The 20,157-nt window shown below is 44.2% G+C and overlaps 1 protein-coding gene across 1 annotated transcript; it reads right to left on the bottom strand.

The window, feature by feature from the left end:
* Positions 1-145: 145 nt before the first annotated feature.
* LOC148148894 (uncharacterized) lies at positions 146-1,222 on the bottom strand. Its single transcript, XM_087991039.1, has one exon. It carries the CDS (start codon positions 1,220-1,222, stop codon positions 146-148), a length of 1,077 nt encoding a protein of 358 aa, XP_087847165.1.
* Positions 1,223-20,157: the final 18,935 nt, after the last annotated feature.

Genomic DNA, 20,157 nt, shown 5'->3' with positions numbered 1-20,157 from the left:
AGATATTGCCTGACAAACAACCAGTCACAGTGAAGAAAGAATCTTTACCTTCAAAGTTTGGGAGAAGATTTGTAGCTCGGGTGCTCGTTGTTGTGGTTCTGTTCGCCGAGCTGGGAATTTGTCTTGCAAACATTTCGTCCCCTGTCTAGGTGACATTCTCAGTGCTTGGGAGCCTCCTGTGAAGCGCTTCTGTGATGTTTCCTCTGGCATTTATAGTGGCCTGTCTCTGCCGCTTCCAGTTGTCAGTTCCAGCTGTCCGTTGTAGTGGCCGGTATATTGGGTCCAGGTCGATGTGTTTGTTGATAGAGTCTGTGGATGAGTGCCATGCCTCTAGGAATTCCCTGGTTGTTCTCTGTTTGGCTTGCCCTATAATGGTAGTGTTGTCCCGGTCGAATTCATGTTGCTTGTCATCTGCGTGTGTGGCTACTAAGGATAGCTGGTCGTGTCGTTTCGTGGCTAGTTGGTGTTCATGGATACGGATCGTTAGCTGTCTTCCTGTTTGTCCTATGTAGTGATTTGTGCAGTCCTTGCATGGGATTTTGTACACTACATTGGTTTTGTTCATGTTGGGTATCGGGTCCTTCGTTCTGGTGAGTTGTTGTCTGAGAGTGGCTGTTGGTTTGTGTGCTGTTATGAGTCCTAGTGGTCGCAGTAGTCTGGCTGTCAGTTCGGAAATGCTCCTGATGTATGGTAGTGTGGCTAGTCCTTTGGGTTGCGGCATGTCCTCGTTCCGTTGTCTTTCCCTTAGGCATCTGTTGATGAAATTGCGAGGGTATCCGTTTTTGGCGAATACCTTGTATAGGTGTTCCTCTTCTTCTTTTTGCAGTTCTGGTGTGCTGCAGTGTGTTGTGGCCCTTTTGAATAGTGTCTTGATGCAACTTCGTTTGTGTGTGTTGGGGTGGTTGCTTTCATAGTTTAGGGCTTGGTCTGTGTGTGTGGCTTTCCTGTAAACCTTTGTGGTGAATTCTCCGTTCGGTGTTCTCTGTACCATCACATCGAGGAATGGGAGTTGGTTGTCCTTTTCTTCCTCTCTAGTGAATCGGATTCCTGTGAGTGTGGCGTTGATGATCTGGTATGTGTTCTCTATTTCTGCGTTTTTAATTATTTCAAAGGTGTCGTCAACATATCTGAACCAGAGTTTGGATTGAATTTGCGGTAAGACTGTTCGTTCTAACCTTTGCATTACTGCTTCTGCTATGAGTCCAGAGATCGGTGAGCCCATGGGTGTTCCTTTGATTTGTTCGTATATCTGGTTGTTGAATGTGAAGTGTGTTGTGAGGCACAAGTCCAGTAGTTTAAGAACGAAGGACCCAATACCCAACATGAGCAAAACCAATGTAGTGTACAAAATCCCATGCAAGGACTGCACAAAACACTACATAGGACAAACAGGAAGACAGCTAACGATCCGTATCCATGAACACCAACTAGCCACGAAACGACACGACCAGCTATCCTTAGTAGCCACACACGCAGATGACAAGCAACATGAATTCGACTGGGACAACACTACCATTATAGGGCAAGCCAAACAGAGAACAGCCAGGGAGTTCCTAGAGGCATGGCACTCATCCACAGACTCTATCAACAAACACATCGACCTGAACCCAATATACCGGTCACTACAACGGACAGTTGGAACTGACAACCGGAAGCGGCAGAGACAGGCCACTATAAATGCCGGAGGAATCATCACAGAAGCGCTTCACAGGAGGCTCCCAAGCACTGAGGATGTCACCTAGACAGGGGACGAAACGTTTGCAAGACAAATTCCCAGCTCGGCGAATAGAACCACAACAGAATCTTTACCTGTCGTAACAATGTAATTTTAAGTGAATGGGTGCACATTCTACCTGAGGAAGAAAGGGAATGTATTATCTGCTGGCCTCTCAATTCACTCATCTTGACCCTGTGTCTTCATTGCATTTTGTACATCTCTCTGACTGCCAGGAGATGAGGCAAGAATAACCAGGTGCAGTACAGACTGAAACATTTACACCTACACACACACACATTAACAACACATACCTATCCAAATACACAATGCACATAGCATCTCACATACAACCCACAAATATCCATGCACACAAATAGCCTCATTCATGTACACACATGCTAGTTGACACACTAAACATACACATTCATGCACATAAACTCACTCTCTCACAGACACTCATGTACTAAAATACATATAGAACATACACATACTCTGTCTCACATATACATACATAGACAAAAATACAGACACTGAATGGTCATCCGTTTGTCTCATGAAACCATGGATCTGTACCTAGGAAGCCTTGTTTCAATCTTTGTTGGGAGGGCAGTGTCTATTGGAGCTGTAGAAGCCCACATGAGAGTGACAGCCTCGGCTGGAGTGATTGCACATGAAGGTGCTGTCCCACCCCGGGTTGTCTTGTTGCTGTTTTCTCGGTGGGTGCGCTTTTCTTCAGCAGCAAGCCTCAGATTCTCTTCTCCTGTTTTTATATCTGTGCGTAATTCCAGCCTCCACTAACAGTGATCGCTTGCAATGTCCTCCCACCTCTTGACATCAATGTTCAGTGACTTCATGTCTCTCTTGCAGACATCTTTGTAAGGAAGGTTAGACATACGTACACTCAAAACACACAAATACACTTGTGTAAACACATATATACATGCATTGAGAAAGAGACACACAAACCCTCAGACTTACAAATACACACACATACACTCTCACACATCTACATGCACACACTAAATGGTAAGAATTGAGGATGCTCAGAGTAACTGAGGGGTGTAGTGATTGGATATATAGATTTGTTGTCAGGTGCTGATTACTGCCTGACCTTAGTGTTTTTAAAGTGATCTTTATTTTCCATTTCTAGGTACTGTTATGAATCCAGTAATAGTACAGTTTTCAACAGTTCAGAGTGTCAGAAAAGGTCAGACAGTGAGAATGACAGGACACCATGAAGAACACCAAGCTGCAAGAAGTGATCATTCATTAGTAACAACAACTCTCCAGGAAAAGAAAGGACAAGATAATAGCTCATTCCAGACATAATTCACCAGGAAATTCCCCCAGTTTTCCTGCTTCATTTCAACCTTCCAGAGAACCCTCCAAGAACATATTTATTCTGGCCATTACAAACGTACAGCCCAGTTACACTGCCGAGTCTACCTGCAATGTGTGGGGCTTTACCTATTCAATTACCCTCCCTCAGTCTCGTATATAAGACTATAAGATATAGGAACAGAATGACACTATTTGGCCCATTGAGTCTGCTCTGCCATTCAATCATTACTGATATGTTTTTGAAACTCATTTTTCTGGCCATTCCCAATAACCTTTGACCCCCTTACTGATCCAGCATCTATCTATCTTGGTCTTAAATACACTCAATGACTTGGCCTCTACAGCCCTCTATGTATTGAGTTCCACAGATTCATCACCCTCTAGCTGATGAAATTCCTCCTCATCTCAGCTGCCGTTGTGGAATGTCACCCAGACTAATATCACCCCATGTGACTCCATGTGAGAAAGCCTGGAAAGTTTTCCTGTGTTAAAGGCACTGTAAAACTACAAGCTGTTGTTTTTAATCAGGTTTAATCACATCAGCTTCTACATTTTGACATAGGTTTCAAATATACGCTTCAAATATTGCAGTTAGAGACTGACAAATGACATCGTGAACAACAGTTGCTGCCTGTGGTTTGGGTGCGTTTTCTTCTTGTTTATATCTTTGTCAATCATCACTGACAGAGTGAGTTCAGCAGATATTTTAAATTATGCTCAATTTCACAGATATAACCTATTTATCTGACCATTAAACTGTATGTCTGTGTTCTTGAGCTAATTAATTGAAAAGTCTAACCAGGAGCTGCTGACAACTTGTGCACATTTGAGGTGACAAAGTTTTCACCCCCCACATCACCCAAACCCACTGTGTGTTCACGTATTATCAACAACTGCCTTGGAATGAACAGCAACAGAAATGACAAATGGTTCGAGCCATTTGTTTGAGAGAAGCTGCTGCCCTTGAGACGTGTAACCAATGTCAGGGTCAGGGGGCTGTGACATGCTGGCAGTGTCCCTAACAGTAGACCACAAGGTCAGGGATCAAATTCCATTCTGTGGTACAGCACACCCCCACAGGTTGCTGAGAAATAATTTCAATGGATCAGGGTTGGTTCCGCATTTAACTTATGCTGCGATCTGCTGAGTGATCTCCGCTGAGACTACAATGATTCGCCATGGGTTAATCACACACTGTGATCCCTGGATCTATTTTTGGGGATTCACCAGTTTAAGCTATCTCATTTCTCCACTGTCCTTTTCCCTTTCAGACTCTGCTTCAGACCGAACCATTTGATCAAATTTCTGAAACAATGTCACACTGGACTGGAAACATTAACTCTGTTTCCCCACAGATGCTGCCAGACCTGCTGAGGTTCTCCAGCAATTTCAGTTTTTTGATCAAATGCTTTGGTTTAGTGTCTTGCAATCACGTCTTCAATTGATAATAAAGTTTGTTAATTTCCTCACTTTTGAAAAGTTTTGCCATCATTTTACTGAGTACACACTGCTACATAAATGGCAGTTATTATAAAGAGGAGGGGTTTGGACCCAGTGGGATTTTTTAATAAGTGCTTTGACCATTCACAGGGTTGCAGCAAATGCGTGAATTCTCGATGTTTAGATGACTGATTGTGAGGAACTTGTATTGAATAAGAAATTATCGTCATTCCTGAAATAAACTTCATGAAGCCACATTTAGAAAATCCAGCCAGCAATATGCTCTCTCAGAAGACAGCAGCCATTCATTTATTGTCTATGCTTCTCCTTTACTGACACTTTAACTTCTTTACTCCTGAGAAACGAGACATTAAGGAAGTTGCAATTGGCTGGGAGATTTTGTGTTTCAATTTATTAACTGGACATACAATAAACTGTGTGGAGAAACAGGGTTGTCACTCTGTTAAGATGATCAGTGGGACTCCAGTTGCTGTGATGCTGTCGTTCTGTGTTGCTTTGGCTAAGTGTTTGCTTTGGAGAACATGATGTGGTGGAGCCAGTGTTGGACCGGAATGGACAGGCAGTCAATCCATGTAATAGTTTATAAACTCTACTTTGGAAATAGAACCAGTTTGACTCAGGATTGGGATACAGACAGACTTTAACCTCACACCTATGATGCATTGTCTGAGCTGAGATGTCACCTTTTTTTAATAAAACCTTAAGTTATCTCAAGAAAGTGACTTAAAAGAAGTTCTGGGATTTACATATTCATGAACTGAAACCTGCAATCCATTCTGAGAGATGAAGGACTTAATGGCTATCCCATATTCCCAATTCCTTCGTCTCCGCCGCATCTGCTCCCAGGAGGACCAGTTCCAATACCGTACAACCCAGATGACCTCCTTCTTCAAAGACCACAATTTCTCCCCAGACATGATCGACAATGCACTCCACCGCATCTCCTCCACTTCCAGCTCCTCCGCTCTTGAGCTCCGCCCCTCCAATTGCCACCAGGGACAGAACCCCACTGGTCCTCACCTACCACCCCACCAATCTCCATATACATCGTATCATCCATCGTCATTTCCGCCACCTCCAAACGGACCCCACCACCAGGGATATATTTCCCTGCCCTCCCCTATCAGCATTCTGAAAAGACCACTCCCTCTGTGACTCCTTGTCAGGTCCACACCCCCCACCAACCCAATCTCCACTCCTGGCACCGTCCCCTGCAACCGCAAGAAATGCAAAACGTGTGCCCACACCTCCCCCCTTACTTCCCTCCAAGGCCCCAAGGGATCCTTCCATATCCACCACAAATTCACCTGCACCTCCACACACATCATTTACTGCATCCGCTGCACCCGGTGTGGCCTCCTCTATATTGGGGAGACAGGCCACCTACTTGCGGAACATTTCAGAGAACACTTCTGGGACACGCAGACCAACCAACCCAACCACCCCATGGCTCAACACTTCAACTCCCCCTCCCAGTCCACCAAGGCAATGCAGGTCCTTGGACTCCTCCATTGCCAGACCATAGCAACACGACGGCTGGAGGAAAAGCGCCTCATCTTCTGCCTAGGAACCCTCCAACCACAAGGGATGAACTAAGATTTCTCCAGTTTCCTCATTTCCCCTCCCCCCACCTTGTCTCAGTCAAATCCCTCGAACTCAGCACCGCCTTCCTAAGCTACAATCTTCTTCCTGACCTCTCCGCCCCCACCCCCACTCCGGCCTATCATCCTCACCTTGACCCCGTTCCACCTATCGTATTTCCAACACCCCTCCCCCAAGTCCCTCCTCCCTACCTTTTATCTTAGCCTGCTGGACACACTTTCCTCATTCCTGAAGAAGAGCTCATGCCCGAAACATCGATTCTCCTGCTCCTTGGATGCTGCCTGACCTGCTGCGCTTTTCCAGCAACATATTATCAGCTCTGATCGACAGCATTTGCAGTCCTCACTTTCTCCTTAACAGCTATCTAGGCTTGTTCAATATATCATTTCAGTTGCATGACACTGTAATCTTTTAGGGGTAAAAACAATGACTGCGGATGTTGGAAACCAGATTCTGGATTAGTGGTGCTGGAAGAGCACAGCAGTTCAGGCAGCATCCAAGGAGCAGCGAAATCGACATTTCGGGCAAAAGCCCTTCATCAGGAATGTAATCTTGTGCTATACATTCTGCGTCTTATGGTCCTGCTCCACAGCTACCTGATGAAGGAGCAGCACTCTGAAAGCTAGTGCTTCCAAATAAACCTGTTGTACTACAATCTGGTGTTGTGTGATTTTTTAACTTTTCTTTGGAGGAGCTTAACTTGTTATAAATGACTTTTCTATGGTTTGTGCTGCTGTGGAGTTAGTGTGAATTCTGTAAATTTGAACATTGAGAACTGGAGAGAAGTGTCACAAGGAGAATTTATCACTGTCTGGGGATTGTTTGGTTCAGCTGACACAGAACTCCACAGGCTGGGAACACAGACCAGAAAACTGAGCGTAAATAATTATTTCCTGAAGAAGGGCTAATGCCCGAAACGTCGATTCTCCTGTTCCCTAGATGCTGCCTGACCTGCTGCGCTTTTCCAGCAACACATTTCCATCTCTGATCTCCAGCATCTGCAGACCTCACTTTCTCCGTAAATAATTATGGCCCAGCACTGACCCTGTGACACTCCAATGACAGGTTGCCATCCTGAAAATGCCCCCTTATCCTCACTCTGTCTTTTATTAGTTATGATCTAGAGGTGCTAGTGTTGAACTGGGATGGACAAAGTTCAAAATCACACAACACCAAGTTGCAGTCCCAACAGGTTTATTTGGAAGTGCACATTTTCAAAGCATTTCTCCTTCATCAGGTAGCTAGTGGTGCAGGATCATAGGACACAGAATTTATTGTAAATTTACTTTCAATTCCGTCCAACAAGTCTATACTGACCCTCCAAAGAGTAACCCACCCAGACCTGTCCCCCTACCTTGTTATATTACATTTACCAATGCACATAATCTACACACCCCTGAACACTATGGGCAGTTTAGCATGGCCAATTCATCTAACCTGCACATCTTTGGATTGTGGGAAGAAACCAGAACACATCCACTCAGACACAGTGGACTTCAGCAAGGAATTTGATAAGGTTCCCCATGGTAGGCTCATTCAGAATGTCAGGAGGAATGGGATACAGGGGAACTTAGCTGTCTGGATACAGAATTGGCTGGTCAACAGAAGATAGTGAGTGGTAGTAGAAGGAAAATATTCTGCCTGGAAGTCTGTGGTGAGTGGTGTTCCACAGGGCTCTGTCCTTGGGTTTGTAATTTTTATTAATGACTTTGATAAGGGGATTGAAGGATGGGTCAGCAAGTTTGCAGACGCCACAAAGGGGGTTGGAGGTGTCGTTGACAGTATAGAGGGCTGTTGTAGGCTGCAGCGGGACATTGACAGGATGCAGAGATGGGCTGAGAGGTGGCAGATGAAGTTCAACCTGGATAAATGCGAGATGATGCATTTTGGAAGGTCGAATTTGAAAGCTGAGTACAGGATTATGGATAGGATTCTTGTGGAGGAACAGAGGGATCTTGGTACATAGATCCCTTAAAATTGCCATCCAAGTGGACAGGGTTGTTAAGAAAACATATGGTGTTTTGGCTTTCATTGACAGGGGGATTGAGTTTAAGAGTCGTGAGACCTTGTTGCAGCTCTATAAAACTTTGGTTAGACTGCACTTGGAATACGGCGTCCAGTTCTGGTCGCCCTATTATAGGAAAGATGTTGATGCTTTGGAGAGGTTTCAGAGGAGGTTTACCAGGATGCTGCCTGGACTGGAGGGCTTATCTTATGAAGAGAGGTTGACTGAGCTCAGACTTTTTTCATTGGAGAAGAGGAGGAGGAGAGGGGACGTAATTGAGGTATACAAGATAATGAGAGGCATAGATAGTGTCGATAGCCGGAGACTATTTCCCAGGGCAGAAATGACTAACACGAGGGGTCATAGTTTTAAGCTGGTTGGAGGAAAGTACAGAGGGGATGTCAGAGGTGGGTTCTTTACACAGAGAGTTGTGAGAGCATGGAATGCGTTGCCAGCAGCAGTTGTGGAAGCTAGGACATTGGGGACACTTAAGAGACTGCTGGACATGCATATGGTCACAGATATTTGAGGGTGCATACATGAGGAACAGTGGTCGGCACAACATCGTGGGCTGAAGGGCCTGTTCTGTGCTGTACTGTTCTATGTTGTATGTTCTAGACACAGAGAGAACATGCAAACTCCAGAAATTGCGTTGGACAAGGCTGGAATCAAACCTGGTTCGCCGGTTCTGTGAGGCAGCAGCGCTAACCACTGTGCCACTCTGTCATCGGGAGAGTGTCTGCTTGCTTGTGTGCAAGCTGGGAAAAGTGTGTTTATGTGTGTGTTTGGGTATAAGCCTGTGAGAGAGTGCGTATGTGGGTGTGAGTGTGGGGGGTGTATGTGTGTGCATGAGAGAGAGAGCTTGCGTATGAGAAAGAGTCTGCATGAGTGTGAGGGTATGTAAGAGAGTGTGTGTGCGCGTGTGTAAGACACAGAGAGAGAGAGAGAGAGAGAGATCGTAGAGTGCAATGGGGTCATCTGTCATGTGACATGAACCTAAGGTCCCAGTTGAGGCCATCCTCACAGGTACAGAACTTGGCTATCAGCATCTGCTCAGCCACCTTGTGTTGTCTGTCCCGAAGTCCACCTTGGAAAATGGTCACTCGAAGGTCCAAGGCCAAATGTCTCTAATGTTGAAGTGATACCCGAATGGGAGGGAACACTCCTGCCGGGTGATTGTTGTGCAGTGTCCATTCATCTGTTGCCATAGCGTCTGCTCAGTCTCACCAATGTAGCATGCTTCAGGGCATTGTTGCCTGCAGCATATGAGATCGACAATGTAGGCTAATTCACATGAATACCTGCCGCGTACATGGTGGGTGGTGCCCCTACATGTAATAGTGGTGTCCGTGTCAATACTCTGACATGTCTTGTAGTGACCTTCCCTATTTCTTGAGCGTTTCCAGACTTCCAGAGAGCCCTCCAGCAACAGCTTCATTCTGACCATCACAAACATGCAGTCCAATGACACTGAGGTCTATTACTGCTCAGTCTGAGAAGTGTCCTTGGTGAAGGAAGCCAGCTCACTGTAAACAGTAAGTGGAGATAATATGACAATCACCTCTAGTAAAAGCCTCGTGTCCAATGAATGAATTGGAGGTCATCTTGTGATCAAGATGATTGAGGAGGTGATGGAGAGTGATCTTGGGGATGGATTCACTATGGGGAGGAAGCTGAGCTCAGGTTCAATGTTGGTGGTATGTTTGGGAAAAAGGGTATTTTTTTGTGACAATGGGAGGAGAATGAGTGATACTAATTCCATTCGACTCACAAGAGTGTCAGTGCCATCGGGCTGGATGTGCAGAGTCAGGGAGATTGCTCTGTGAGGTGCCACATCTGCAGGGGAACCTCCCAGGGATTGGGAATGAACCACAGAGCAAATAGGGACACACACATCTCTCTCCATTCCAGAGAGACAATTGTTTTGATCCAGGTTAAAGGGAACCACTCCACATTGAGAACAGGGCAAGGGGAGGGGCTCGGTCTCCATGAGCTCTCATAGCTGAGACTGGGATTAAAGCTGAGATGTTGTCATTATTCTACATTATGCTCCAGCCATCCGAGCCACCTGACTAGGGAAGAGTGATCATAATATTCTGCGAGTTCCCAACATATTTACCTGGAGATTTGAGTTGAATGTTGCTGAAAGCCTGGCTTCAGACCCCATCCTGGCTCAGGTGGGTCCTGGGGCTTTCTTTTCCACTTGTCCTATTGTGAGGGTGTGGGCAACCAATAGCAGATCAGATGTAACACAGAGAGATGTGAGGATACTCAGATTGGATGGAGAAATAAGAGAAGTGGAGACAATTTTATTTAAAACAGCAATTCTAACAGATGTGCAGGAGCAGTCAGAGCTGAGAGTATACTCTTTTGTTGAAAAAAAAGTCATGAAATATATAAGGGAACATCAGAACCACCCTTTCAAGCTCTGTTGCAAAAAGAAAACACTGATCAGAAACCCCTATTAGGATGACATGAGGTCTATGAGAAGCTGGAATGTGGAACTGTTTGGGTATTTAAGGAGAACAGCAGAAGCAAAATTGTCAAGCTGATGAAAAGCAGCGAAAAAAGACCCCTCTCTATTGGTAAAAAGAGAAGAAATCTTCGAGCAGGACCAGCTGCACAATTTCTCCCTCTCAGTCAGTAAAAGACAAGGGAAATGCTGATAAAATCACTTCATGAAGTATTTGCAAAGATAAAGTTTCCAATATCAGGGTTTCAAACAATTACCCACTGGAGTCTGAATTATGGTCAGAAGATCTTCCATCAATGTTTCATTTTCAGGAATCAGTCTCATTGACAAAAAAATTGAAGGAACTCTGAGAATTTAACGCATTCGATCTTCTGGGAGGATTTCCTTGCCCCACTAGGATGGTCTTTCTTTCAGTCATTTTTTTTAACAACATCCCAAACTATTTCTGCAGAGCCGTGTTGCCTTGGCTGTGAATGAATGTACGTTTTGTACATCAGGATTTGATGTTTGTTGATATCTGTCTCCCTCTCTTTCTTTAGGTGTTTTCCACTTCCTTGTAGGAAACACAAAATGACTAGTTTACAAATTTTGGTTAAAAGCAACAGCATACAGCATCTTGTAAGGGAAAATAAACTGGCTTTCTTTGGGCAGTAGTTAGCTTTTATTGCAGAAAAATGCCTCCACCTTAATTTCCAGAGATCCGATAGCTTCTGGCTATAACCATTCACATTCACAAGCAGTTCAGCCAGCAATAATGTGGAGGTGCTAGTGTTGGACTGGGGTGGACATAGTCAGAAGTCAGGTAGGAGAATGTGAGGACTGCAGATGCTGGAGATCAAAGTCGAGAGTGTGTGATACTGGAAAAGTGCAGCAGGTCATGCAGCATCTGAGGAGTAGGAGAATTGACGTTGTGGGCAGGAGCCCTTCAGCAGGATTTCTGGTGAAGGGCTCCTGCCCGAAACATCAATTCTCCTGTCCTCGGATGCTGCATGACCTGCTGTGCTTTTCCAGCATCACACACTCTCGACATAGTCAGCAGTCAGATGACATCAAACTATAGTCCAACAGGTTTATTTGAAACACAAGTTTTTGAAGCTCTGCTCCTTCATCAGGTGTAGTGCGAGCAATCACATAGTTATTGTCAGGCATAAGTGGGGAGATGCTGGCCTAATGGTATTATTGCGGGACTGTTAATCCAGAGACCCAGGTCATGTTCTGGGAACCTGGGTTTGAATCCCATCACAGCAGATGGTGGAATTTGATTTCAACAAGAGTTTAATGATGTCCATGAATTCACTGCCAATTGTAGGAAATACCCATCTGGGTCACTCATGTCCTTCAGGGAAAGAAGCTGCCATCTTTACCTAGTCATGTGACTCCAGACGCACAGCAATGTGGTTGACTCTTAACTGCCCTCTGGGGAATGAGGGATGAGCAATAAATGCTGGCTTAGCCAGTGACATCCTCATCCCATGAATGAATAAAGAAAAAGAAAAGAAGGCTTTTGTCACTGGTCACCACTCCTCAGATCAGTTATAGAGTCATAGAGTCATAGAGATGTACAGCATGGAAACAGACCCTTCGGTCCAACCCGCCCATGCCGACCAGATATCCCAACCCAATCTAGTCTCACCTGCCAGCACCCGGCCCATATCCCTCCAAACCCTTCCTATTCATATACCCATCCAAATGCCTCTTAAATGTTGCAATTGTACCAGCCTCCACCACATCCTCTGGCAGCTCATTCCATACACGTACCACCCTCTGCATGAAAACGTTGCCCCTGAGGTCTCTTTTATATCTTTCCCCTCTCACCCTAAACCTATGCCCTCTAGTTCTGGACTCCCCAACCCCAGGGAAAATACTTTGCCTATTTATCCTATCCATGCCCCTCATAATTTTGTAAACCTCTATAATTTTGTAAACCCCTCAGCCTCCGACGCTCCAGGGAAAATAGCCCCAGCCTGTTCAGCCTCTCCCTGTAGCTCAGATCCTCCAATCCTGGCAACATCCTTATAAATCTTTTCTGAACCCTTTCAAGTTTCACAACATCTTTCCGATAGGAAGGAGATCAGAATTGCACGCAATATTCCAACAGTGGCCTAACCAATGTCCTGTACAGCCGCAATATGACCTCCCAACTCCTGTACTCAATACTCTGACCAATAAAGGAAAGCATACCAAACGCCTTCTTCACTATCCTATCTACCTGCGACTCCACTTTCAAGGTGCTATGAACCTGCACTCCAAGGTCTCTTTGTTCAGCAACACTCCCTGGGACCTTACCATTAAGTGTATAAGTCCTGCTAAGGTTTGCTTTCCCAAAATGCAGCACCTCGCATTTATCTGAATTAAATTCCATCTGCCACTTGTCAGCCCATTGACCCATCTGGTCAAGATCCTGTTGCAATCTGAGGTAACCCTCTTCGCTGTCCACTACACCTCCAATTTTGGTGTCATCTGCAAACTTACTCACTGTACCTCTTATGCGCGCATTCAAATCATTTATGTAAATGACAAAAAGTAGAGGGCCCAGCACCGGTCCTTGTGGCACTCCACTGGTCACAGGCCTCCAGTCTGAAAAACAACCCTCCACCACCACCCTCTGTCTTTTACCTTTGAGCCAGTTCTGTATCCAAATGGCTAGCTCTCCCTGTATTCCATGAGATCTAACCTTGCTAATCAGTCTCCCATGGGGAACCTTGTCGAATGCCTTACTGAAGTCCGTATAGATCACATCTACTGCTCTGCCCTCATCAATCTTCTTTGATACTTCATCAAAAAATCAATCAAGTTTGTGAGATATGATTTCCCACGCTCAAAACCATGTTGGCTATCCCGAATCAGTCCTTGCCTTTCCAAATACATGTACATCCTGTCCCTCAGGATTTCCTCCAACAACTTGCCCACCACCGAGGTCAGGCTCACTGGTCTATAGTTCCCTGGCTTGTTGTTACCACCCTTCTTAAACAGTGGCACCACGTTTGCCAACCTCCAGTCTTCCAGCACATCACCTGTGACTATTGATGATACAAATATCTCAGCAAGAGGCCCAGCAATCACTTCTCTAGCTTCCCACAGAGTTCTCGGGTACACCTGATCAGGTCCTGGGGATTTATCCACTTTTATCCGTTTCAAAACATCCAGCACTTCCTCCTCTGTAATCTGGACATTTTGCAAGATGTCACCATCTATTTCCCGACAGTCTATATCTTCCATATCCTTTTCCACAGTAAATACTGATGCAAAATATTCATTTAGTATCTCCCCCATTTTCTGTGGCTCCACACAAAGGCCACCTTGCTGATCTTTGAGGGGCCCTATTCTGTCCCTAGTTACCCTTTTGTCCTTAATATATTTGTAAAAACACTTTGGATTTCCTTAATTCTATTTGCCAAAGCTATCTCATGTCCCCGTTTTGCCCTCCTGATTTCCCTCTTAAGTATATTCCTACTTTCTTTATACTCTTCTAATGATTCACTCGATCTATCCTATCTATACCTGACATAGGAGAAAGTGAGGACTGCCAATGCTGGAGATCAGAGCTGAAGATTCTTGAAAAAGGGCTTATGCCCGAAACATCGATTCTCCTGCTCCTTTGATGCTGCCTGACCTGCTGGGCCTTTCCAGCAACAGATTTTATACCTGACATATGCTTCCTTCTTTTTCTTAACCAAACCCTCAATTTCTTTAGTCATCCAGCATTCCCTATACCTACCAGCCTTCCCTTTCACCCTGACAGGAATATACTTTCTCTGGATTCTTGTTATCTCATTTCTGAAGGCTTCCAATTTTCCAGCCGTCCCTTTACCTGCGAACATCTGCCTCCAATCAGCTTTTGAGAAGTTCTTGCCTAATACCATCAAAATTGGCCTTTCTCCAACTTAGAACTTCAACTTTTAGATCTGGTCAATCCTTTTCCATCACTATTTTAAAACAAATAGAATTATGGTCGCTGGCCCCAAAGTGGTCCCCCACTGACACCTCAGTCACCTGCCCTGCCTTATTTCCCAAGAGCAGGTCAAGTTTTGCACCTTCTCTAGTAGGTACATCCACATACTGAATCAGAAAATTGTCTTGTACACACTTAAGCAGTCCCAATTGATGTTTGGAAAGTTAAAATCCCCTACCATAACCACCATATTATTCTTACAGATAGCTGAGATCTCCTTACAAGTTTGTTTCTCAATTTCCCTCTGACTATTGGGGGGTCTATAATACAATCCCAATAAGGTGATCATCCCTTTCTTATTTCTCAGTTCCACCCAAATAACTTCCCTCAATGTATCTCCGGGAATATCCTCCCTTAACACAGCTGTAATGCTATCCCTTATCAAAAATGCCACTCCCCCTCCTCTTTTGCCTCCCTTTCTATCCTTCCTGTAGCATTTGTATCCTAGAACATTCAGCTGCCAGTTCTACCCATCCCTGAGCCATGTTTCTGTAATTGCTATGATATCCCAGTCCCATGTTCCTAACCATGCCGTGAGTTCATCTGCCTTTTCTGTTAAGCCCCTTGCATTGAAATAAATGCCATTTATTAGTCCTACCTTGTCCCTGCCTGCCCTGACTGTTTGACTCACTTCTGTTCTCAGCTGTACCCATCTCAAATCGATCTCTTTCCTCACTATCTCCCTGGGTCCCACCCCCCCACCTTACTCGTTTAAATCCTCCCAAGCAGTTCTAGCAAATTTTCCTGCCAGTATATTAGTCCCCTTCCAATTTAGGTGCAGTCCACCCTTCTTGTACAGGTCACTTCTATCCCAAAAGAGATTCCAATGATCCAAAAATGTGAATCCTTCTCCCATACACCAGCTCTCCAGCCATGCATTCATCTGCTCTATCCTCCTATTCCTGCCCTCACTAGCTCATAGCACTGGGAGTAATCCAGATATTACTACCCTTGAGAACCTCCTTTTTAAATTTCTACCTAACTCTCTGTAATCTCCCTTCAGAGTCTCAACCTTTTCCCTTCCAATGTCATTGGTTCCAATGTGGACAATGACCTCTTGCTGGCCCCTCCCTCCTGTGAGAACATTCTGCACCCTCTCTGAGACATCCTTGATCCTGGCGCTAGGGAAACAACACACCATTCTGCTTTTTCTCTGCTGGCCACAGAAACGTCTGTTTGTACCTCTGACTACAGAATCCCCTAACACAATTGATCTTTTGGAAGCCAATGTACCCCTCGTTGCATTAGAGCCAGTCTCAATACCAGAAACTTGGCTGTTTGTGCTACGTTCCCCTGAGAATCCATCACCCCCTACATTTTCCAAAACAGCATACCTGTTTGAAATGAGTATATCCACAAAAGACTCCTGCTCTAGTTGCCTACCTTTCTTACCCTTCCTGGTGTTAACCCATCTATGTGAGTGTATCTGAGACTTTCCCCCCTTTCTATAACTGCCATCCATCACATACTGTTGCTGTTGCAAATTCCTCATTGCTTCTATTTGTTTCTCCAACTGATCCACTTGATCTGATAAGATTCGCATCCAACAGCATTAATGGCAGATATAATCCACAGTAAACCTTAAACTCTCTTTAAACTCCCACATCTGACAAGAAGTACATATCACTGTAAAGGCCATTTTTCCTCCTTCACAATCTACAAACCCAGAAAATAACACTGTCTTATTTCTCTACAAACACTGCCACAGGTTAAATTAATAGCTATGGCTTATTTTTTAAGTTTAATCAAGAGACTTATCTCCAAAAACATATAATCAAGAAAGAATCCACTGTACCCACTACTGCAGCCTTTCTCTAGGACAGACTTAAAACAACAATTAACTTATCTGATTCTGTGCTGTGAACTTCGCCCAACAGTTCCTCCAAGATTAGTTGTGAATTTCACTGTTTGTTAATTTTCCCAAATGCACTCCAATGTCCAGCAATACACGAAATCAAACAGCAAAGGCAGTAACTGTGCAAGTTTTCTCTCTCTCCTGCACTGTCCTCACCATGTGCTTCCTTTGTCTGCTCTTGTCCCTTTTAAACTGCTGTTGTTTTGACTTTTTTTTCCCAAAGTTCCAAAACAATGCAACAGCATATAAAACAGTAATTGCTGCTCCTGGAATTCGAGGAAATCACCTCCCACACCTAAAATACCTCAAAAAAAGGAGCAGCTCTTACAGCCAGAAATTTTTTCCGTCCTCCATCTTGGATTACCCAGTCTACTTGTTGCATCCCCTACCCTCCCCACACTGCCACTTTGTCTACAATAAACAGCACCAACCCTCAGACTGGGCCTCTTCTGGAGTAGTGTGTGGTCCTGGTCACCCTGCTATAGGAAGGACACTATTAAATTTGCGAGGGGTCAGAAACCATTTCCAGGATCTTTTCAAGATTAGAGGATTTGAGTTATAAAAATAGGCTGGAATTTTTTCCACTAGTGTACTGGAAGTTGAGGTATGACTGTATAGAGGTTTTTAAAATCATGAGGGTCATAGATAAGGAGAATAGCACATCCCTTGAACGGGGTGTTCAAAACTAGAAGGACTGTTTTTCAGATGAGACGAGAAAGATTTAAAAAGGATATGAGAGAAAATGTTTTTTTGCACAGAGAGTGGTTTGAGCTATGAATGACCTGCCAAAGTAAGTACTTTATTACTTTAGAATACACTTCATTGTCACATTTACAGTGAAAAGATTTTATCATGGCTGCCTTTTACTGTACAAGCACCTCGACACAGATCTTACTGAGTAAAAAAATCGCACATACAGAATTTGAAGGGGAGCAGAAGCATTACCTACAATGAATAAAAATGAGGTAAGTACAAAATTATGAAGAGGACTGATATTGCAGTCCAGGAAAGAAACAGCAGAGGCTCCACACGTAGCACTAGGTCCAAGTAAACTAATTGTCCTGACTCCAGCATTCAGCAGCATCAAGACAAGTCCGTGTCGCGTGTGCGCATTACAAAATCCTCGGCTAGCAGGAAACGGATTTCATTAACCGCGGGGACTACTGGCGCCATTGACATACATATGGTCTGGTTGTAATTGTCTTCCTGTTATGGTACTGCATAGTGAAATAATTACCCAGCGAAATAACTTACTGTGAAGATCATCTCAAACTGATGTGACAATTCAGCATACAGCTTCCTCCAGTTGAAAATTTCCAGCAGTTTCACAACACAATTGTAGCTGAAGACACGGTGACAAAGCAGATAATAAGTTGTTCAGAATTGATGAGAAGTTATTGGACAAGTTATCATTTCTCCAAGTTGAGAAGATACCAGGACCAGATGAGTTGTCACCAATGATTCTCAATGAAGCAAAAGAGGGTGTGTATGTGTGTGTGTGTAATGGCACAGTGGCTCAGTGGTTAGCACTGCTGTGTCACACTGTCAGGGACCTAGGTTCAATTCCACTCTCAGTAAACTGTGTGCAGTTTGTACATTCTCCCCATATCTGCATCGGTTTCCTTTGGGTGCTTCAGTTTCCTCCCACAGTCCAAAGACACGCAGGTCAAGTTGGTAAACTAAATTGCCCATGGTGTCCTGGCATAATCCTGTATTTCCCATGTTCAGGCTATGTGAATGAGACATGGAAAATGTAGGATTACAGGAATAGGTAGGGGATGCATCTGAGTGGAATGCTTTTCAGAGGGTCAGTGTGGACTCAATGGGACAAATGGCCTGCTTCCACACTGCAGGAATTCTGAATGTGTGCGAGATTGTGTGCACACGATTTGTGTATTTATGTGTGTGTAGATATTGGACAGTCTGTGTGTGTGTGTATTTGTGTATCTGAGAGTTTGTGTGTGTGTTTCTCAGAGTATATATGTATGTATATTTATATGAACACATTTGTGTGTTTTGAGCATCTGTATGCATCTGTCTGTCTTTCTGTGTGAATACATATGAAAGAAAGTAAGCGTACATGTGAGTGTGTGCTGGGCTGTGCAAAAGTTGTGTATGTGTGTGTGTGAGAAAGTTTGTATGTACACAAGTGTGTATGCTGTGTGTGTGTGAGTAGATGAGTATATGCGTGCATATATGTGAGTGAAGATATGTGTGTGTGTGTGTATATATACATTAATGTTTGTGTATTTTATTTGTGAGATTGTGTGTATTGTGCATGTGGATGAGTGTATTTTGTTGCATGTATTGTTTGCATGTGTGCGTGTTTTTGTAAATGAGTGTGTGTATTCCTTGTGCAGGGATGAGTGTGTGCATTGTGTGGGTTGGCTGGGTGGTTGGTGTGGGTATATATGGGTCTCTCTGGACTACACCTAACTATCCTTGCTTCTTCTGATTGCATGCAGGGAGATGGACAAAATAAAATAAAATAAAATGAAAGCTGAGTACACGATTAAGGATAGGATTCTTGGCAGTGTGGAGGAACAGAGGGATCTTGGTGTGCAGGTACATAGATCCCTTAAAATTGCCACCCAAATGGACAGGGTTGTTAAGAAAGCATAAGGTGTTTTGGCTTTCATTAACAGGGGGATTGAGTTTAAGAGTCGTGAGATCTTGTTGCAGCTCTATAAAAATTTTGGTTAGAACGCACTTGGAATACTGCATCCAGTTCTGGTCACCCTATTATAGGAAAGATGTGGATGCTTTGGAGAGGGTTCAGAGGAGGTTTACCAGGATGCTGCCTGGACTGGAGGGCTTATCTTATGAAGAGAGGTTGACTGAGCTCGGACCTTTTTCATTGGAGAAGAGGAGGAGGAGAGGGGACCTAATTGAGGTATACAAGATAATGAGAGGCATAGATATTGTCAATAGCCAGAGACTATTTCCCAGGGCAGAAATGGCTAACACAAGGGGTCATAGTTTTAAGCTGGTTGGAGGAAAGTATAGAGGGAATGTCAGAGGCGGGTTCTTTACACAGAGAGTTGTGAGAGCATGGAATGCGTTGCCAGCAGCAGTTGTGGAAGCAAGGTCATTGGGGACACTTAAGAGACTGCTGGACATGCATATGGTCAATGAAATTTGAGGGTGCATACATGAGGATCAATGGTTGGCACAACATTGTGGGCTGAAGGGCCTGTTCTGTGCTGTACTGTTCTATGTTCTATGTTCTATGACACAGGACTAAGGTAACTCAACTGAGAGACCACCAGGCAATGTACTTCATTTTCCTTCTCACGTAGAATGTGCTCTCATTCACTTAAAATGCATCTTTCTGAGAGGCAGATTGCTTATTCACTGTGACAGGTTTTTGAAAGGCAGTAACAGACTGTGTGTTGCATGGGAAATACAGGCTCATTTTCGACAGGAAACTAATTGTGGTATCCAACAAATGTTATAATTTAAGAGAATAGTGGCATAAATTTAATTAAAGCAAATTCAAATCTTTCTAGGAACAGGGCAGTAAGTATGAGAATTAAATTGCCCGCTAATTTTCCATCGGTGAAATGACAATGAGAATAGACTGCTGGCAGGAGTGCATTGGAAATCAGGACACCCCTCAGTTCTCATTTAGGGCTATGTTACTGTGTGCATTCTGGAGGCTATGGAAAAAGTGATGTTTGGAAGAAGATTGTTGACCCTGTTAAGAGCTCAAACTATTAAGAAGGACGAGGTATAAAATTGCTGACAATTG

The sequence above is a fragment of the Chiloscyllium plagiosum genome, unplaced genomic scaffold, assembly GCF_037043375.1.
Source record: "Chiloscyllium plagiosum isolate Xiang-an unplaced genomic scaffold, Cpla_swu_hap1 HiC_scaffold_10, whole genome shotgun sequence".
In the NCBI taxonomy this organism is placed as follows: Eukaryota; Metazoa; Chordata; class Chondrichthyes; order Orectolobiformes; family Hemiscylliidae; genus Chiloscyllium; species Chiloscyllium plagiosum.
Note: the sequence above shows the minus strand (reverse complement) of the source record. Positions and strands in the feature narration are given on the sequence as shown.

Excerpts from the sequence above, each read along its gene's own strand:
- LOC148148894 (XM_087991039.1), bottom strand. The coding sequence starts at position 1,222 with ATGGGCTCACCGATCTCTGGACTCATAGCAGAAGCAGTAATGCAAAGG.